General features: G+C 44.5%; 1 protein-coding gene across 13 annotated transcripts in view; it reads right to left on the minus strand.

Moving 5' to 3' along the window:
- Positions 1 to 16,355, minus strand: part of RYR1 (ryanodine receptor 1) — a 169,619-nt gene that overhangs the window by 28,459 nt on the left and 124,805 nt on the right. For 7 of the 13 annotated variants that reach the window (XM_056540397.1, XM_056540398.1, XM_056540396.1 and 4 more), the window contains 3 exons: positions 6,119 to 6,207; positions 5,890 to 6,018; positions 4,382 to 4,486 (listed from right to left, as the gene is read on the minus strand). In XM_056540397.1, coding sequence (XP_056396372.1) covers positions 4,382 to 4,486; positions 5,890 to 6,018; positions 6,119 to 6,207 — 323 coding nt within the window. Of the gene's footprint in view, positions 1 to 1,484; positions 1,515 to 4,381; positions 4,487 to 5,889; positions 6,019 to 6,118; positions 6,208 to 16,355 lie in introns of all 13 variants that reach the window. The other 6 variants (XM_056540392.1, XM_056540390.1, XM_056540388.1 and 3 more) reach the window with 1 other exon arrangement.

The following is a 16,355-nucleotide window of genomic DNA, read 5'->3' on the forward strand; positions in this document are numbered from 1 at the left end:
CTTTCCCTCCCTCTCCACCCTGGACATTATGCTACAGTAAAAAAAAAAAAAAAATGCTGCATGAAACAGACAGACAGGGGAGGGGAAGAGAAGGAGAGAGAGATGTGGTATCCAGTGACTACCCAGACCCATGTGTGCTTAGGAACCTTGACACACATGTATGAATGTTTATATGTATAAGACTTACAAATCTGTGTATCTGTATAGGGCTGCATGCTTACCAGTCTTGTCCATACACTTGTAAATTGAAGAGTTGCCTAATAAGAATGGTGGTATATGCTAGGGGCAAATGGCTTGTACAAGAATGGTTTGCATAAAAGCCCCAAACATTGAATATCTTTATTTCTACAACCCATAACTGGTGCGTTGACTATGGTCCTATTCGTGGCATCACACATGACATTACTTGGATACTATCTCTCCTCTTCCTTCTTCCCCCCTTTCTACCAACAAAATGTCAAGAGGCGGCAGTTTACAAGGAAAGCAATGAGACCACCCCAAAGAAAGCGGGCTTTGCCCACACAATTTTGAACTGTCACACGGCTGCTGGCAAAACAAAGGGGCAAAATAGGCACAATAGGGGTGACTAAAAGGAGAGACAGAAGATTAGACACTAAAGAGAGAATGACCGAGAGAGAAAAAGCCTATAAGACGTAGAGAAGGATTACAAAATAAAATAACTAATAAGAAACAAGAGCCCTAAAAGTAGGTTGTCAATATACCTTACTATATGTTAACAAACCCATTAGTTTTCCACGAGCAACTATATGTTACACCTGTGCTACTTACGCTTCGGGTTCCAATAAAATACTAGAAATTTATGGGAGGTCTAGTTAGATATACAGCAGTCTGTGAAAGGATCTATATGCAAATGCTTTCGACTATTTAATTGAAAAGGCTTTTCAGGCCCTTTCATGGCATTCATGCTTTGCAGTCACACATTTTGTAGCTAGGTTTAGAAAAAAACAAAAACATCTATATACCTTATGCAAACAAAACAATGTTATTTCTAAAATGATACGCTTATTTTGTGAACTAGGTTCATCGCTATAAAGTTTTCAATTAACTAATTCATTATGCAAATATATCAGAGGTTTAAGTGACTTCGAGGTTATTATTTGATAAACAATGGTAAACAAAATGGCTGCCTCGTATGTTTACCAAAAATATTAATCTTAAAGGCTGAACTGTTACAGTTGTGGACTGTGAGCGCTACCCGTTGCTCTTCTAAAAATACACAAACACAGTCTTGACCAAAACTCAAAACCTGACCCACACATACTGATCTCAAAGCCTAAGATCCAACTTAGAGATGGTTCAGAAGGGTTGACAGAAAAGTATATTATAAACAAGGATGAGTGGCTGAAGACAAAACATACAGAGACAAAAGTGTGAATGGCCGACAGACACGGAATGGGCTAGGGTGCACGTCTAGCTGAGACAATTTAAGAAAATGCAGCCGTGCCACAGAGAAAAATTCTTACGCCATTTCGTAGTCCTCCGTTTTGGGGCATCTGTTACATATTAGAATAAAAGTATAATTCAGAATTACTGCAAGTTACACATCATTTTACTTATACTTGAACCTTAGTGAGGAAGATAGTGAGTGGAGCTGGCCATGATCATACAATAACTGTTGACAAATCGGTTTATCAGTCTATGGCTATCTTCCATAATTCCTACATTAACATACCCCATTATCTTGGTCAAACAGGCAGGTTTTTCCAAGAAAGACAAACAAATTCTGACAGACAGACCTCTTTGGTGCTTCTTATATTTGAAAAAAACAAAGAATTAATGGGTTCTATCCTTGTTTTGTTCTGGGACCGTTGGGAAAAATGTTCCCTTTTTTCTGACAATTATTTATTGCCTATGGCCAGCATTACACTCATGGCTAATCCTCATATATGACTCAAAAAGATGCTCATCTGTTAAGTCCTCATACAACATAAATCTGAGGAAGACCTATCCTATTAATAGCCTTTATGAACAAACAATAAAAACTAAGAAAACAAAAAAAGAAACAAAAACATTCAATGCTAATATTTGCACACTGGTACGAGTACAAGTTTTTGCTCACACTCACACCTTGATTTTCAAGAGGCACATAGGTATCGGAAGCAAATAGGTAGGTTTGGTTCACACAACTGTAGGTTTCTTAAAACTGGAGACATTTTTTGTAGGGAAGAGGCCGAAATCTATTATGGATGTCCTATCAGGCATTCCATTTAGGATTACCGTCAAACTCTCCTCAGACAGAAATTGATAATAACAACTTGGGACAATTTGAAAAATCCGAATACATAGAAATTACATAAAAGGTATAAATGTGGCCATACACAGCTTACAACTTTCCCTTCTGTCTTGTTAAATATTACCACAATAAAAAAGATGGAGTCACTTATAGAAAATAGTACATATACTTTGTTGAGAAATAAAACACAGTTAAAAAAATATGATTATGGATGACAAGGGAAGAATGAAGCAACAACAAGGCAGTATCACCGGATCTGCAACACAAGTAATAGCAATAGTAAAGTACAGCGATAGGTCAAAAATGTATAGCAGCGTAATGAAGGTTTGACATACTGAAACATACATTGGAGTGACACTAACCTGGTATCTACACTAACTACTCATTGTTCTGATCATTGGTCTGTATAGCTTTGTATATTTTTACATTTGAGGCACTTATGCACTTTTGCATTATTTCCACTTTGGGGTTTGTGCAATTTGTGGGATTGTTGTAATATACAAGTCCCTTTTGCCATGTTTGTATTATATTACGCTGCTCTACATTTTTGACCTATCACTGTACTTTACTATTGCTATTACTTGTGTTGCAGATCAGATGATACCACCTTGTTGTTGTTTGATTCTTCCTTTGTGATACATAATCATATATATTTTAACTGTGTTTTATTTCTCAATAAAGTATATGTACTATTTTCTATAAGTGACTCCATCTTTTTCTTGTGGTAATAATTAATGTTTAGGAGGTCACCCTTACTTGCCATATTATTGACCGGGGGACTATTTTTGCGAGCATTGTGCACATAGCCCCCTGATTGTATTCTGTTTCTTTTTTGTAACTCCCGTCTTTCTAGGAGAAATGCATGTATGGCCGAGCATGCATATGTTTTCAAGCTTTAGGGGAGTCAAGGAAACCCTCAAAAACATAATATGGTTTGCCAGTCTCACCAAAATCAGCAGGTTTGGCTGATGTCCATCTAATATGTATGGTGACTTTAAAATTAGGGACTACAGTTGGGTTGAGTCCCTAAGTTAGTGCTGTTCCCTCTTTAGGCCAAAAGCCTTAAATAACTGGGACCCTGAGATGTATTGGAGGTTCTTCTAGTCTGCTGGATCCATAGCATGATAAATGAACAGCGGAATAGCGCCTGACCATGTTTATAAATAAAACTCCCTTTGTCCCATTAGATAATTACAGCAAGATAAGACTACTCTATACTGGCAGTCGAGACCCAATGATATTGAGGAAACAGGCAGGAATTACTATTCAGATTTTACATAATTGAACAAGGTTTACTTGGATATAAACTCATGTTTCTTTTTTTTTTTACCTTGGAGATTTGGAGATAAATTATCTTCCATTCCTTTTTTGTAACTTAGGAAACAGTAGGTAGGAAGTATATGAGTTGTTATTACTTAGGCTCTATTCACACTGCCATCATGACATACGTTTCAACAAAAACCATAACTGCAGTGTGAGAACTACCAACTGTGCCCAGCGGACCATTATGGAATTAAATTGGGTCTATCAGGTTCCAGCTTGGTGTCTATCATTTTGATGGGAATAATAGAGCAGTATGCTGCACTTATCCTTTCCATCAAATCTGACATAATTATCATTGGCGGCTTTGATGGTAGTACAGACAGAGCCTTAAGCTACAGACTGTAGTAAGAATGTAACATATAAATGTAGGCCCAGACTACACCCAGTTTGTTTGTAGTCTGTCACCATGGAGACACATAAGTCTGCATAGAAACTGTACACACAATAAAATAGAAATTTCTTAATCCAAACCTTTTCAAAGATGCTTCATTTTGTTTTACTTTAGATGTATTAGAGCAATAAAATTGATTGGACTACCTGCATATAACCTTTACATTTATATATATAAAAATTGATGTACCAGAAAAACACACAATAATGAACCACAGCTAGACCACACATAATTATTTAAGCATTAGATTACTGATAGGACTGATAATTTGTGTCTGTGGATAGAAGTGACCTTTCTTGTGAATAAATAACATATACCGTAGTATATCAGAAGGGATTACAGTTATTCATTCAGAGGATAAAAGTAATAATGAAGATGATGGGCTCTAGTTGTGAAATGGCGCTTTTGCTTACCTGGGCCAACTTCATCATCATGTGAGCAAAGACATGTAGGAATCCGACTACTGCATCCCAGAGACGACTGTGTGCCAGACTCTGCTGGTTACCAGTACAGGGACCCTATGGAAGAGCAAACCATGCAATTTTGTTACTAGCAAGAAACAATACCTAATTAGAAAATGTCATTTAAAACCTATATGTTTTTTGACCCTTAATGTAGTAGACTAAGTTAAGAAACTCATTTCCATACAAAGTCTAAATAGATGCAGCACATCCAAAAAGAAAAATGTAAAAAAATTAAGAGGGCTGCATGCATGCATAGGACTGCGCTTACCAGGTCCAACACAATAGTAAATGGATAAATGCAGCATACCAAGCAGATGTAAACAAAAAGTGGTATTTTCTTCCATGATTTAAAGACAACCTTTCAGTAGCCTCACGCTACCTTTCACGCTCACTTGGGAAAGATAGCATGAGGCTACCAAAAAGTTGTCTTTACATCACTTTTTGTTTACATCTGCTTGGTGTATTGCATTTAGCTATTTACCATTTCCATACAAGTTATTAAAGGGGTTACTCCAGCACAAAACATCTTATCTCATAGTTACATAGTTAGTATGGTTGAAAAAAGACATACGTCCATCAAGTCCAACCAGGGAATTGAAGTGAAGGGTGTAAGGGGATAAGGGAAAGGGATGTAGTTTTATGATTCTGCATAAGCATTAATGTTATTTTGTTCCAGGAATGTATCTAACCATGTTTTAAAGCTGTTAATTGTTCCTGCTGTGACCAGTTCCTGAGGTAGATCGTTCCATAAATTCACAGTCTTCACGGTAAAGAAGGCGTGTCGCCCCTTTAGACTAAACCTTTTCTTCTCCAGACGGAGGGAGTGCCCCCTCAAAAAGATAGGGGATAAGATGTTAGATCGCGGGGATCCCGCCACTGGGGACCCCCGTGATCACCAGCATAGCACCCCTTCCATTCAGGTCTATGGGAGGAGGCGTGACTGCTACGTACTAGACGTCACGCCCTCTCCCATTGACGTAAATGGAGGGGGATTGGCATGATGTCACAAACACGGAAGCTCTACGCTCCCGTGTTCCGGACGCCGCTGCTGCTGGCCCGGAGATCGAGATAGGGGATAAGATTTTTTTGCACCGGAGTACCCCTTTGTGTATTTTAGCTAGAATGAAAACAAACAACTACAACCAGATTCTCCTGCTGTGGAACATTCAATATGTCCAAGAAGGTGGGGCTACTGGTCCCGTTGCTTGTACCACTAATCCTATTATTGATACCCACACCTACAGAAAGTTGGATACACTCCACAGTTTATTGATTGGGCAGTGTTTTTGGGCACTGTATCATTGTGTGGTTTGTTCATTATCAAGGGGGTGTAATAGTAAATAATGCAAAGAACAGCATGAAACTTAAAGCAGGGACATTTTTCAACATCCTGTGATCTGTTTATCATCTAAGGTACCCTTCTAACATAGCAGACAACTCCTTGTATTCTATCTTACCTGAATGTATTCCGTTAAGCTGTTAAACACCTGCTTTGCCACAGACATGGCTTTGGAAAAGTTCCTTTTGCCTTGGTCATCAATAATATCCTTCCCAGAATAATACCAGTAGAAGTCACTGATGGATTCCTGCGATGAGTAGTTTAGAAAAATGGATAAAGATTGTTAAATTGAACAGATTATGTTAATTTAGTTTAACATGTAATTGATTCCTGCAGGTGGAGACTACCTGTAGACGCAAAAGATAATCCACAGTGCAGATGATAATGTTAATGGTGGTGGTGTTGCCAGTTTGAGTACGTAGGTAGTTCTGGAAGTCTGTAAAATAGAAATCAAATCATGGCATGGCTGTATGAAGCCCTACTAAATGCAGAGAAATCTCAGTTAAAATATATAGGTATACTAAAAATAACCAGTTACTTGAGAGCATCAACCATCATAGCTTTCAAGACAATCATGAAGTATTTTGGAAACTATGTAGATTGCACAGGTTACTGTCTAGTGCTGCTCAAAGTGTACCTGTTGTTAACAAAAACTTTTTATATAAGGTAGATGTGGTATCCCGGTACAGGACCTGGTCATGTCCCTTTGTCCAAAGTCCCCTCAGCCAGAGTCCCTCCATGACAATAGGGCTCTCCTTTTGGGCTAACCCCTAGTCGCCTCATATAAATGTTTTTTAATGTATTTATATGTATATTTAGTATGTTATATAGGAATACCTCTGTATAGGACCTTAGAGGTCACGTGCCTTTAAATTAATTGAACTATGGTTCAAGGGCCTTTGGGTCATGTGATACCCAGAGTTCACTGGGTCAGGACTCAAAGGTTATGCTGACCAATGAGTTTTGTCCCACCCCCTTAATATATAAGGGTCTGCAGCCACTAATTTCTCTCTCTTGTTCCTGGCACTTAAAGAAAGAACATCTCAACACAAATCATCAATTCAAGCTAGGCACAAAGCCTAAGAATCGGCAGCCACTAAACGTGAGTTATTCAAAGCTCAAATCACTGAATTCTGTGTGACTACTAGAAGCTCAAATCTCCTAAAAATAGTAGCACAGTGGCTAGCAAACAAAGCTCTTTGATCCCGGAGTCCCAGCAAACCTGTGAGGAACCTGTACCACGGTTCTCTCTCTCAAAAACTGTTCTGTTACATGCCGTTGCATAAAATATACAGTAAAGTTACTTCAAGTTTACTACATAAAATCTGATGTGGACATTCCGTTATTTCTCCCTGCCGTTTGTGGGACGGTTGGCGGTAGGACCATTACATTGAGGAAACTACACCCTGGTGTCACGACAATTAAGGGTTAACACCAATATTCCCTACACTATCACCAGCACCACCCTGTCACCACATAGATAATACCATTATATGTACATTTGTAATATATATTGGTTAAAAAAAAGTGTATATTATTGTCTCTACAGCTATTGTCTGTGTGTCTCTGTGAGGAGTCCAAATACAGAAAGTGAGGACAGGACAAGCAGGGCTCTGTACACTGAGGACAAGCAGGGCTCTGTGCACTGAGGACAAGCAGAGCTCTGTACACTGAGAACAAGCAGGGCTCTGTACACTGAGGAGAAGCAGGGCTCTGTACACTGAGGACAAGCAGGGCTCTGTACACTAAGGACAAGCAGGGCTCTGTACCCTGAGGACAAGAAGGGCTCTGTACACTGAGGATAAGCAGGGCTCTGTACACTGAGGACAAGCAGGGCTCTGTACACTGAGGACAAGCAGGGCTCTGTACACTGAGAACAGGCCGGGCTCTGTACACTGAGGACAAGCAGGGCTCTGTACACTGAGGACAAGCAGGGCTCTGTACACTGAGGACAAGCAGGGCTCTGTACACTGAGGACAAGCAGGGCTCTGTACACTGAGGACAAGCAGGGTTCTGTACACTGAGGACAAGCAGGGCTCTGTACATTGATGACAAGCAGGGCTCTGTACACTGAGGACAAGCAGGGCTCTGTACACTGAGGACAAACAGGGTTCTGTAAACTGAGGACAAGCAGGGCTCTGTGCCCTGAGGACAAGCAGGGCTCTGTGCCCTGAGGAAAAGCAGGGTTCCGTGCAGTGAGGACAAGCAGGGCTCTGTGCAGTGAGGACAAGCAGGGCTCTGTGCACTGAGGGCCAGAAGGGCTCTGTGCGCTGAGAACAAGCAGGGCTCTGTACACTGAGGACAAGCAGGGTTCTGTACACTGAGGACAAGCAGGGCTCTGTACACTGAGGACAAGCAAGGCTCTGTACACTGAGAACAAGCAGAGCTTTGTGCACTGAGAACAAGCAGAGCTTTGTGCACTGAGGACAAGCAGGGCTCTGTACACTGAAGACAAGCAGGGCTCTGTACACTGAGGACAAGCAGGGCTCTGCACACTGAGGACAAGCAGGGCTCTGTACACTGAGGACAAGCAGGGCTCTGTATACTGAGGACAAGCAGGGCTCTGTACACTGAGGACAAGCAGGGCTCTGTACACTGAGGACAAGCATGGCTCTGTACACTGAGGACAAGCAGGGCTCTGTACACTGAGGGCAAGCAGGGCTCTGTACACTGAGGACAAGCAGGGCTCTGTACACTGAGAACAGGCCAGGCTCTGTACCCTGAGGACAAGCAGGGCTCTGTACACTGAGGACAAGCAGGGCTCTGTACACTGAGGACAAGCAGGGGTCTGTACACTGAGGACAAGCAGGGCTCTGTACACTGAGGAGAAGCAGGGCTCTGTACACTGAGGACAAGCAGGGCTCTGCACACTGAGGACAAGCAGGGCTCTGTACACTGAGGACAAGCAGGGCTCTGTATACTGAGGACAAGCAGGGCTCTGTACACTGAGGACAAGCAGGGCTCTGTACACTGAGGACAAGCAGGGCTCTGTACACTGAGGACAAGCAGGGCTCTGTACACTGAGGACAAGCAGGGCTCTGTACACTGAGGACAAGCAGGGCTCTGTACACTGAGGACAAGCAGGGCTCTGTACACTGAGGACAAGCAGGGCTCTGTACACTGAGAACAGGCCAGGCTCTGTACCCTGAGGACAAGCAGGGCTCTGTACACTGAGGACAAGCAGGGCTCTGTACACTGAGGACAAGCAGGGGTCTGTACACTGAGGACAAGTAGGGCTCTGTACACTGAGGACAAGCAGGGCTCTGTACACTGAGGACAAACAGGGTTCTGTAAACTGAGGACAAGCAGGGTTCTGTGCCCGGAGGACAAGCAGGGCTCTGTGCAGTGAGGACAAGCAGGGCTCTGTGCAGTGAGGACAAGCAGGGCTCTGTGCAGTGAGGACAAGCAGGGCTCTGTGCACTGAGGGCCAGAAGGGCTCTGTGCACTGAGGACAAGCAGGGCTCTGTAGCCTGAGGACAAGCAGGGCTCTGTACACTGAGGACAAGCAGGTCTCTGTGCACTGAGGACAAGCAGGTCTCTGTACACTGAGGACAAGCAGGGTTATGTACACTGAGGACAAGCAGGGCTCTGTACACTGAGGAAAAGCAGGGTTCTGTACAGTGAGGACAAGCAGGGCTCTGTACACTGAGGACTAGCAGAGCTCTGTACATGGAGGACAAGTAGGGCTCTGTACACGGAGCACAAGTAGGGCTCTGTACATGGAGGACAAGCAGGGCTCTGTACACGGAGGACAAGCAGGGCTCTGTGCACGGAGAACAAGCAGGGCTCTGTACACTGAGGACAAGCAGGGTTCTGTACACTGAGGACAAGCAGGGTTCTGTACACTGAGGACAAGCAGGGCTCTGTACACTGAGGACAAGCAGGGCTCTGTACACTGAGGACAAGCAGGGCTCTGTACAATGAGAACAGGCCGGGCTCTGTACACTGAGGACAAGCAGGGCTCTGTACACTGGGGACAAGCAGGGCTCTGTACACTGGGGACAAGCAGGGCTCTGTACACTGAGGACAAGCGGGGCTCTGTACACTGAGGACAAGCAGGGTTCTGTAAACTGAGGACAAGCAGGGCTCTGTGCCTTGAGGACAAGCAGGGTTCTGTGCAGTGAGGACAAGCAGGGCTCTGTGCACTGAGGACAAGGAGGGCTCTGTACACTGAGGACAAGCCGGGCTCTGTACACTGAGGACCAGAAGGGCTCTGTGGACTGAGGACAAGCAGGGCTCTGTGCACTGAGGACAAGCAGGGCTCTGTACACCGAGGACAAGCGGGGCTCTGTACACGAAGGACAAGCAGGGCTCTGTACCCGGAGGACAAGTAGGGCTCTGTACACGGAGGACAAGCAGGGCTCTGTACACAGAGGACAAGCAGGGCTCTGTGCACTGAGAACCAGCAGGGTTCTGTACACTGAGGACAAGCAGGGCTCTGTACACTGAGGACAAGCAAGGCTCTGTACACTGAGGACAAGCAGAGCTTTGTGCACTGAGGACAAGCAGGGCCCTGTACACTGAGGACAAGCAGGGAAGCAGGGCTCTGCACACTAAGGACAAGCAGGGCTCTGTACACTGAGGACAAGCAGGGCTCTGTACACTGAGGACAAGCAGGGCTTTGTGCAGTGAGGAGACTCTGTGCTCTCTGCTCACACAGCAGGATGGTTGACAAGCCAGGAGCCGATACAAAGCCCTAGTTGTGCTGCTCTCACTTCCTGTATTTGAACTCCTCATAGAGATGTGGTGTCCCGGTACAGGACCTGGTCCTGTCCCTGTCTAAAGTCCCCACAGCCAGAGTCCCTTCCTTCCCATAGTGTTCTCCTGCAGGGCTTAGCCCTAGTCGCCTCATATAAATTGTCTATTGTTTAACATATATATATATATATATATATATATGTATATATATATATGAATAATATAAATGTATAGGATATATATGTGTAGGACCTTTTGGGGTCACGTGATGTACAGTAGTAATGTATAATTGCTTAAGGACCTTCCAGGGGTATGTGATGTACCCAGAGTTCACTGGGTTCAGAGCTTAAAGGTTTGCTGACCCATGAGCTTTGTCCAGCCCCTTATTATAGAAAGGGCTGTAGCCACAAAATTCACTCTCTTAGTTTCGGATTATCAAGCAAGCACAAACATGTCAGCAGAATTCTCAATTTATCTAGGCCACAACCTAAGAACCTGCAGCCACTAAACCGTAAGCTACAAAGCTCAATCTATCAAATCCTGTGTAACTACTACCAGTTAAAATCTTATAATTAGAAGCACATTGGCCTGCATCAAAGCTCATTGCTTCAGAGTCCCAGCAAAACCTGTGAGGAACCTGCATTCCGGTTACCTCTTAAGAGACTGTTATGTCTGAAGACTGTTGAATAAAATCTTCAAGTAAAGTTCTTCAGTTTATTCATAAAGTCTGCTGTGGACATTCCGTTATTTTCCCTACCGTTTATGGGCCAGTTGGCTGTAGGACCATTAACTCTAAGCAAACCTCACCCTGGCGTCACAACATCTAAGGGTTAATACCACCAGACCCTGCACTTTCATCACCGCAACACCCCAGACACCACAACTCTCCTGGTTCACCACAACTCTTTTGGCGTCTTATGAACAGGATACGGGTGTGTGCCTTAAAGAACTTTGCTACCCTAACAAAGGCCATAGTCCTCCCTCTATTAAGAGATGTGCTTTGTGAACTGTCCGGAAATATCGCATGTAGCGAATACAATTGCGCCCAGAAGTGTATGGGACTTTACTGTTGAGATTGTGCTTAGCTGGGGTGCAAGAAAAAGTAAGGGGGGAGGTGAAGATTGTTTTTCTGTGGCCATGTGCAAAATTCGCAGTGAAGCCATGCTGCGCTCTCCGCTACAACAAGTACCTAAAAGGGTTAAAGATTTACCAGCAAAGCGCGCAAAAAAGTCCCCTGGGCGGGGCCACCAAGTACAAGTTTCAATGCCGAAGGGGATCTGTAATCTTTTGCTTGTGTTTGCTGGAGGACAGGAAGTCAGAGCTGCACCGATGACGTCCTTCCGGCTGGCGGCCATCTTATGGGAGCCCCAAATAAAAGAAGCCAAGTGGCCAGACCTCTACAGTTTCGAGATGGCAGCGAGGTGTACCGAGATGGTGGAGCCCACCGCAACACGTGATGAGAGTCCTAAGATGGCGCCGAGTCAGAGGAAAGTTGCCGCGGCCGCAGCACAACTTTTTCAAGCTCTTGTCGACCATTTGCAGCAGTTGTTGCTTGGGGCCGATGAGGCCTACAACCTACCCCGATACCAGAGGATGTCGAGTGGCTGGCTACCCCGAAAGGGGCATCACCCGGGACATGCGGAACGGCATCACCGGTGAGACTGTCCCCTCACCACCGCACCTGGGGATCCTGGGCCGAGATTCCGGCCGAAGACTCGGATGTGAGTACTCCGGCTGAAGTCACCTTTTCGTCCTCATCTAGCACAAAAAGAGGGAGGTCCCCTTGTCCCAAGTAACTCCCGCGATCACCCCCCACTCCCAAAATGGGTGTTCGGCGATGAGCCGGCACTAATTCAGTATATGTGGGACCACGTCCTTCCCCTGCCGGGGAAGACTCATCCACCGGTCCCCACAGCAGAGGCAGGAAGGGCCTGCAGGGAGGCTGAAATCTCTGACGTGATCGAAAATCTAAAGACTGAGCACAGGGAGAGATATGGCCTGACACGCCTCCCGTATGAAGTCCACGTGGAACAGCAGAGGGACACAAAGAAACTAGAAGCGCTGTATATCCATATGTTGGACTACCCACGGGAGGGTGACGCACCCTTAGAGCACTGACACGCCACGGTGGTCAAGTTTGACAAGGCCAGAGGCTTCGGTACCCTCCTGGACTGCCGACATGGTAAGACAATCTTAGTCAACAGAAGGGCCGTGCTATGGGACTATCTGCCCAAAAGTTATCACTCCCTGGAGCAAGGGGAGATTGTTGAATACACCCCAGTCAAAAGTCTGTGGGGTGATTGGGCTGCAGCTGTGACAAGACCAAATAACCCGACACAAATTCCCTTCACGTACTGCTCTTCGGAAGACTGGGACGCAGATCCCCACGGAATCGGGCTGATGAGGCTGCCTAAAACAGCCTGTGAAGAGGAGGAGTACAGAGCACCCGTCATGGACCCCAAGTATATGCCAAGGTCCTATTTTTCTGCAGCAGCTCTAGCAGAGGATGTGCCCAGGCCTACTCCCTCTGAGGAGGTGAGGCCTAAGCAGCAGGCACCAATGTATGTGCCCAGGCCTACTCCCTCTGAGGAGGTGAGGCCTAAGCAACGGGCACCAACAGATGTGCCTAGGATTACTCCATGCCAGGAGGTGTGGCCTGACCAGCAGGCACCAACAGAAGTGCCGCGGCCTACTCCACTTAAGAAGGTGAGACCGGACCAACCGGCACCAACGGTAGTACCAGTGGCCTCAATGGCTGCTATCAATTGTGTCGCAGTCTCGACTCACCAATGTCTCATGGGACACTGCTATTAACCCTATGAGAGAGTCCAAACCTCGTTCTCCTCGCTACATATCTCAGAGCGGGAAGCACACTGATAGGCAAGGTTGGGAGTCGAGGGAGGTCTCATTCTAAGTAATTTTTCTTCTCTGCTTGCCATTAACTGTTGGTACTCCAGTACCTTTATATTCTACAGATTCTTCGTGTGGTAACCAGTTCAATAAGAAGTGCCTGGCAGGACTATGCCAAGAAGGTCACCTGTTCAGCACTGTAACCACTTTCCTAAGCTTGTGCCCGGCCCCAGGCCGAGAGACTCCTTGCCTGAGGAGATCCTTGTAAGTTTATGCCCGGCTCCGGTAACAGCCGTGATGTTTTTGGACTCATAACATAGGTGGACTGCTGATCCTTCCGTGTCTGTTATTGTAAATATCCTCCTAGTACTATATTTTTGTGCATAAAATGTTGCACCCTACAGCGGGTAAATATTACCTGAATGCATCAAATGTTGTGCTGCTATCAAGTAGCCCTTGTCTTCTAATAAATAAAATGTCTGTTGATATAAAATGTCAAACAAATGTGAGTGATTATTATACAGAAATATCCAATCCCTGTACACAAAAGTACATGTCTTTTCCAGGTGTTATAGTGTTTACTTAAAGGTGCCCTCCCAGCTCCTCTGGGAGTAACAATAATGCCACCCTTCACAAGTACCTACCAAGGTAACATACCAATTAGGTATCAAGACTGACAACATTCATAAATACAGTGTACACATAGTACATAAACTTCATTAGTGTACATTCAGAATTCAGTACACATAAATTAGAAAAAAAATTAAGTCTCAGGGACTGTAGCATGCTATATCTCAGTCCTTACCACTGTTATGCACTGATGTCATGCACTAATATGTTCTTTTGTCTTTTACGTGTTCAGGATGCTCTTCCTGGCCAGAAGGTTTTCCTGTAGCTAACCAAAAAATACACGTATCCAAAAAGGTAACCGTATGCTACTTGTTATCTAGTAAAGAGTTCTAGGGGTTAGTGTGTAGTACCGATAGACCCGAGTAGCTAAGGCATTGGGCAGAAAGCCTCAGGCAACTCAATCCGCAACCAGTGTATAACTCAAGAAAATAATAGGTGGTATAATAATGAGTGGTACAATATCTAAGGTATGTCAAATAGAAAGAAATTGATAGTGAGATTTATTACGGTATGTAGAAACATCAAAGTCATTATACATACTTCTAGTCGTGTATTAGTCTATTTGTCAGTCAAGAAGAAAAAATAATAATAATCAAATGTCAGTCAAATGTTATTTGTTATTAAAATTTCATTCATAGTCAATAGGTGCATAATAAAGTAAAGTAAAATGGAGATACCAAAAGGATATCTAGATAAATTCATACCATCCTGTTCGTGATCCAATTCCCAACAATCCTGTTTGTATGTTAATTTGAGACCCTGTATGGACTTTTCTTAGATGTACAGAGACTCTATATATTTTTCTGCACTTATTCATCAACAGCCTGAATATGGACATTTGTATTAACCCCTTAAGGACGCAGCCCTTTTTCACCTTAAAGGGGTACTCCGGTTGTGTAAGCACCGGAGTACCCCTTTAAGGACTGAGCCCTTTTTCGCAATTCTGACCACCGTCAATTTATGCATTAATAACTCTAAAACGCTTTTACAGAATATTCTGATTCTGAGAAAGTTTTTTCGTGACATATTCTACTTTATTTTGGTGGTAAATTTTCGGCGTTACTTGCATCCTTTTTTGGTGAAAAATCCCAACATTTCATGAAAATTGTGAAAATGTAGCATTTTTCTAACTTTGAAGCTTTCTACTTGTAAGGAAAATGGATATTCCAAAGAAATTTTATTTTTCTGCACAAATACAATATGTCCACTTTGTGTTGGCATCATAAAATTGACATATTTTTACTTTTTGAAAAAATTAGAGGGCTTCAAAGTAGAGCAGCAATTTTCAAAAATTTCATGGGCAGTCTAGGCATGCTGAGAGTTGTAGTTTGGCAACATCTGGAGGGCTACCATTTGGGCACCACTGTAACAGTGGTCTCCAAACTGTGACCCTCCAGATGTTGCAAAACTACAACTCCCAGCATGCCCAGACAGCCTTTGGCTGTCTGGGCATGCTGGGAGTTGCAGTTCGGCCTTCCTAGTGGTTGCCACAGTAAAGATTGCTTCACTTTCTCTTTCATTCCGAACCCCCACCTTCGTTTCCCTACCTGAGCCGGGATCTCTGCAGTCTCCACGATGATCTTCGGTCCCCACGCAATCTTCAGGTAAGGTACCGGTCTCCATCTCCCCCCCCCCCCCGTTCTGCCCGACATCCAGGGGTGGGCAGAATGGGGGGTTTCCATGGCAACCCCCTGTCCTGCACTGCCATTGGTCAGAACTCAATTCTGACTAATGGCAGGGGATAGGAGGAGATTGCAGCACTGCAACCTCTCTCCTATCATGCAGGATGATCGGGGGTGTCACTGACAACTCCGATCATCCCTATTTTCCGGGTGATCGAGTCACCAGCTAGCGGCGGGGACTGGAATTCCCACGGGTGTATGCATACGCCCTACGTCCTTAAGGACTCGGGATGCAGGGCATATGCATACGCCCCACGTCCTGAACAGGTTAATGCTCAAGACTGCATCTGGCCCTATGGCCATTCCATCCCTCTACCTTAGGGGACCTACGTCGAGGACAACTTTTTTCAAGTAAGGGGGTTTGTGGTGTCCTGGTACAGGACCTGGTCCTGTCCCTGTCTAAAGTCCACTCAGCCAGGGTCCATTCATTCCCATAGGGTCTTTAAGGACCTTCCAGGATAATGTGATGTACCCAGAGTTCACTGGGTTCAGAAATTACAGGTTTGCAGACCAATGAGCTTTGTCCAGCCCCTTATTATATAAAGGGCTGTAGCCACTAAATTCACTCTCTTAGTTCTGGATTATCAAGCAAGCACAAATATCTCAGCAGAACTCTCAATTCATCTAGGCCACTAAACCGTGAGTTACAAAGCTCAATCTATCAAATCCTGTGTTACTACTAACAGCTAAAATCTTATAATTAGTAGCACAGTGGCCTGCATCA

This window comes from Hyla sarda, chromosome 9, assembly GCF_029499605.1.
Source record: "Hyla sarda isolate aHylSar1 chromosome 9, aHylSar1.hap1, whole genome shotgun sequence".
Lineage (NCBI taxonomy): Eukaryota > Metazoa > Chordata > Amphibia > Anura > Hylidae > Hyla > Hyla sarda.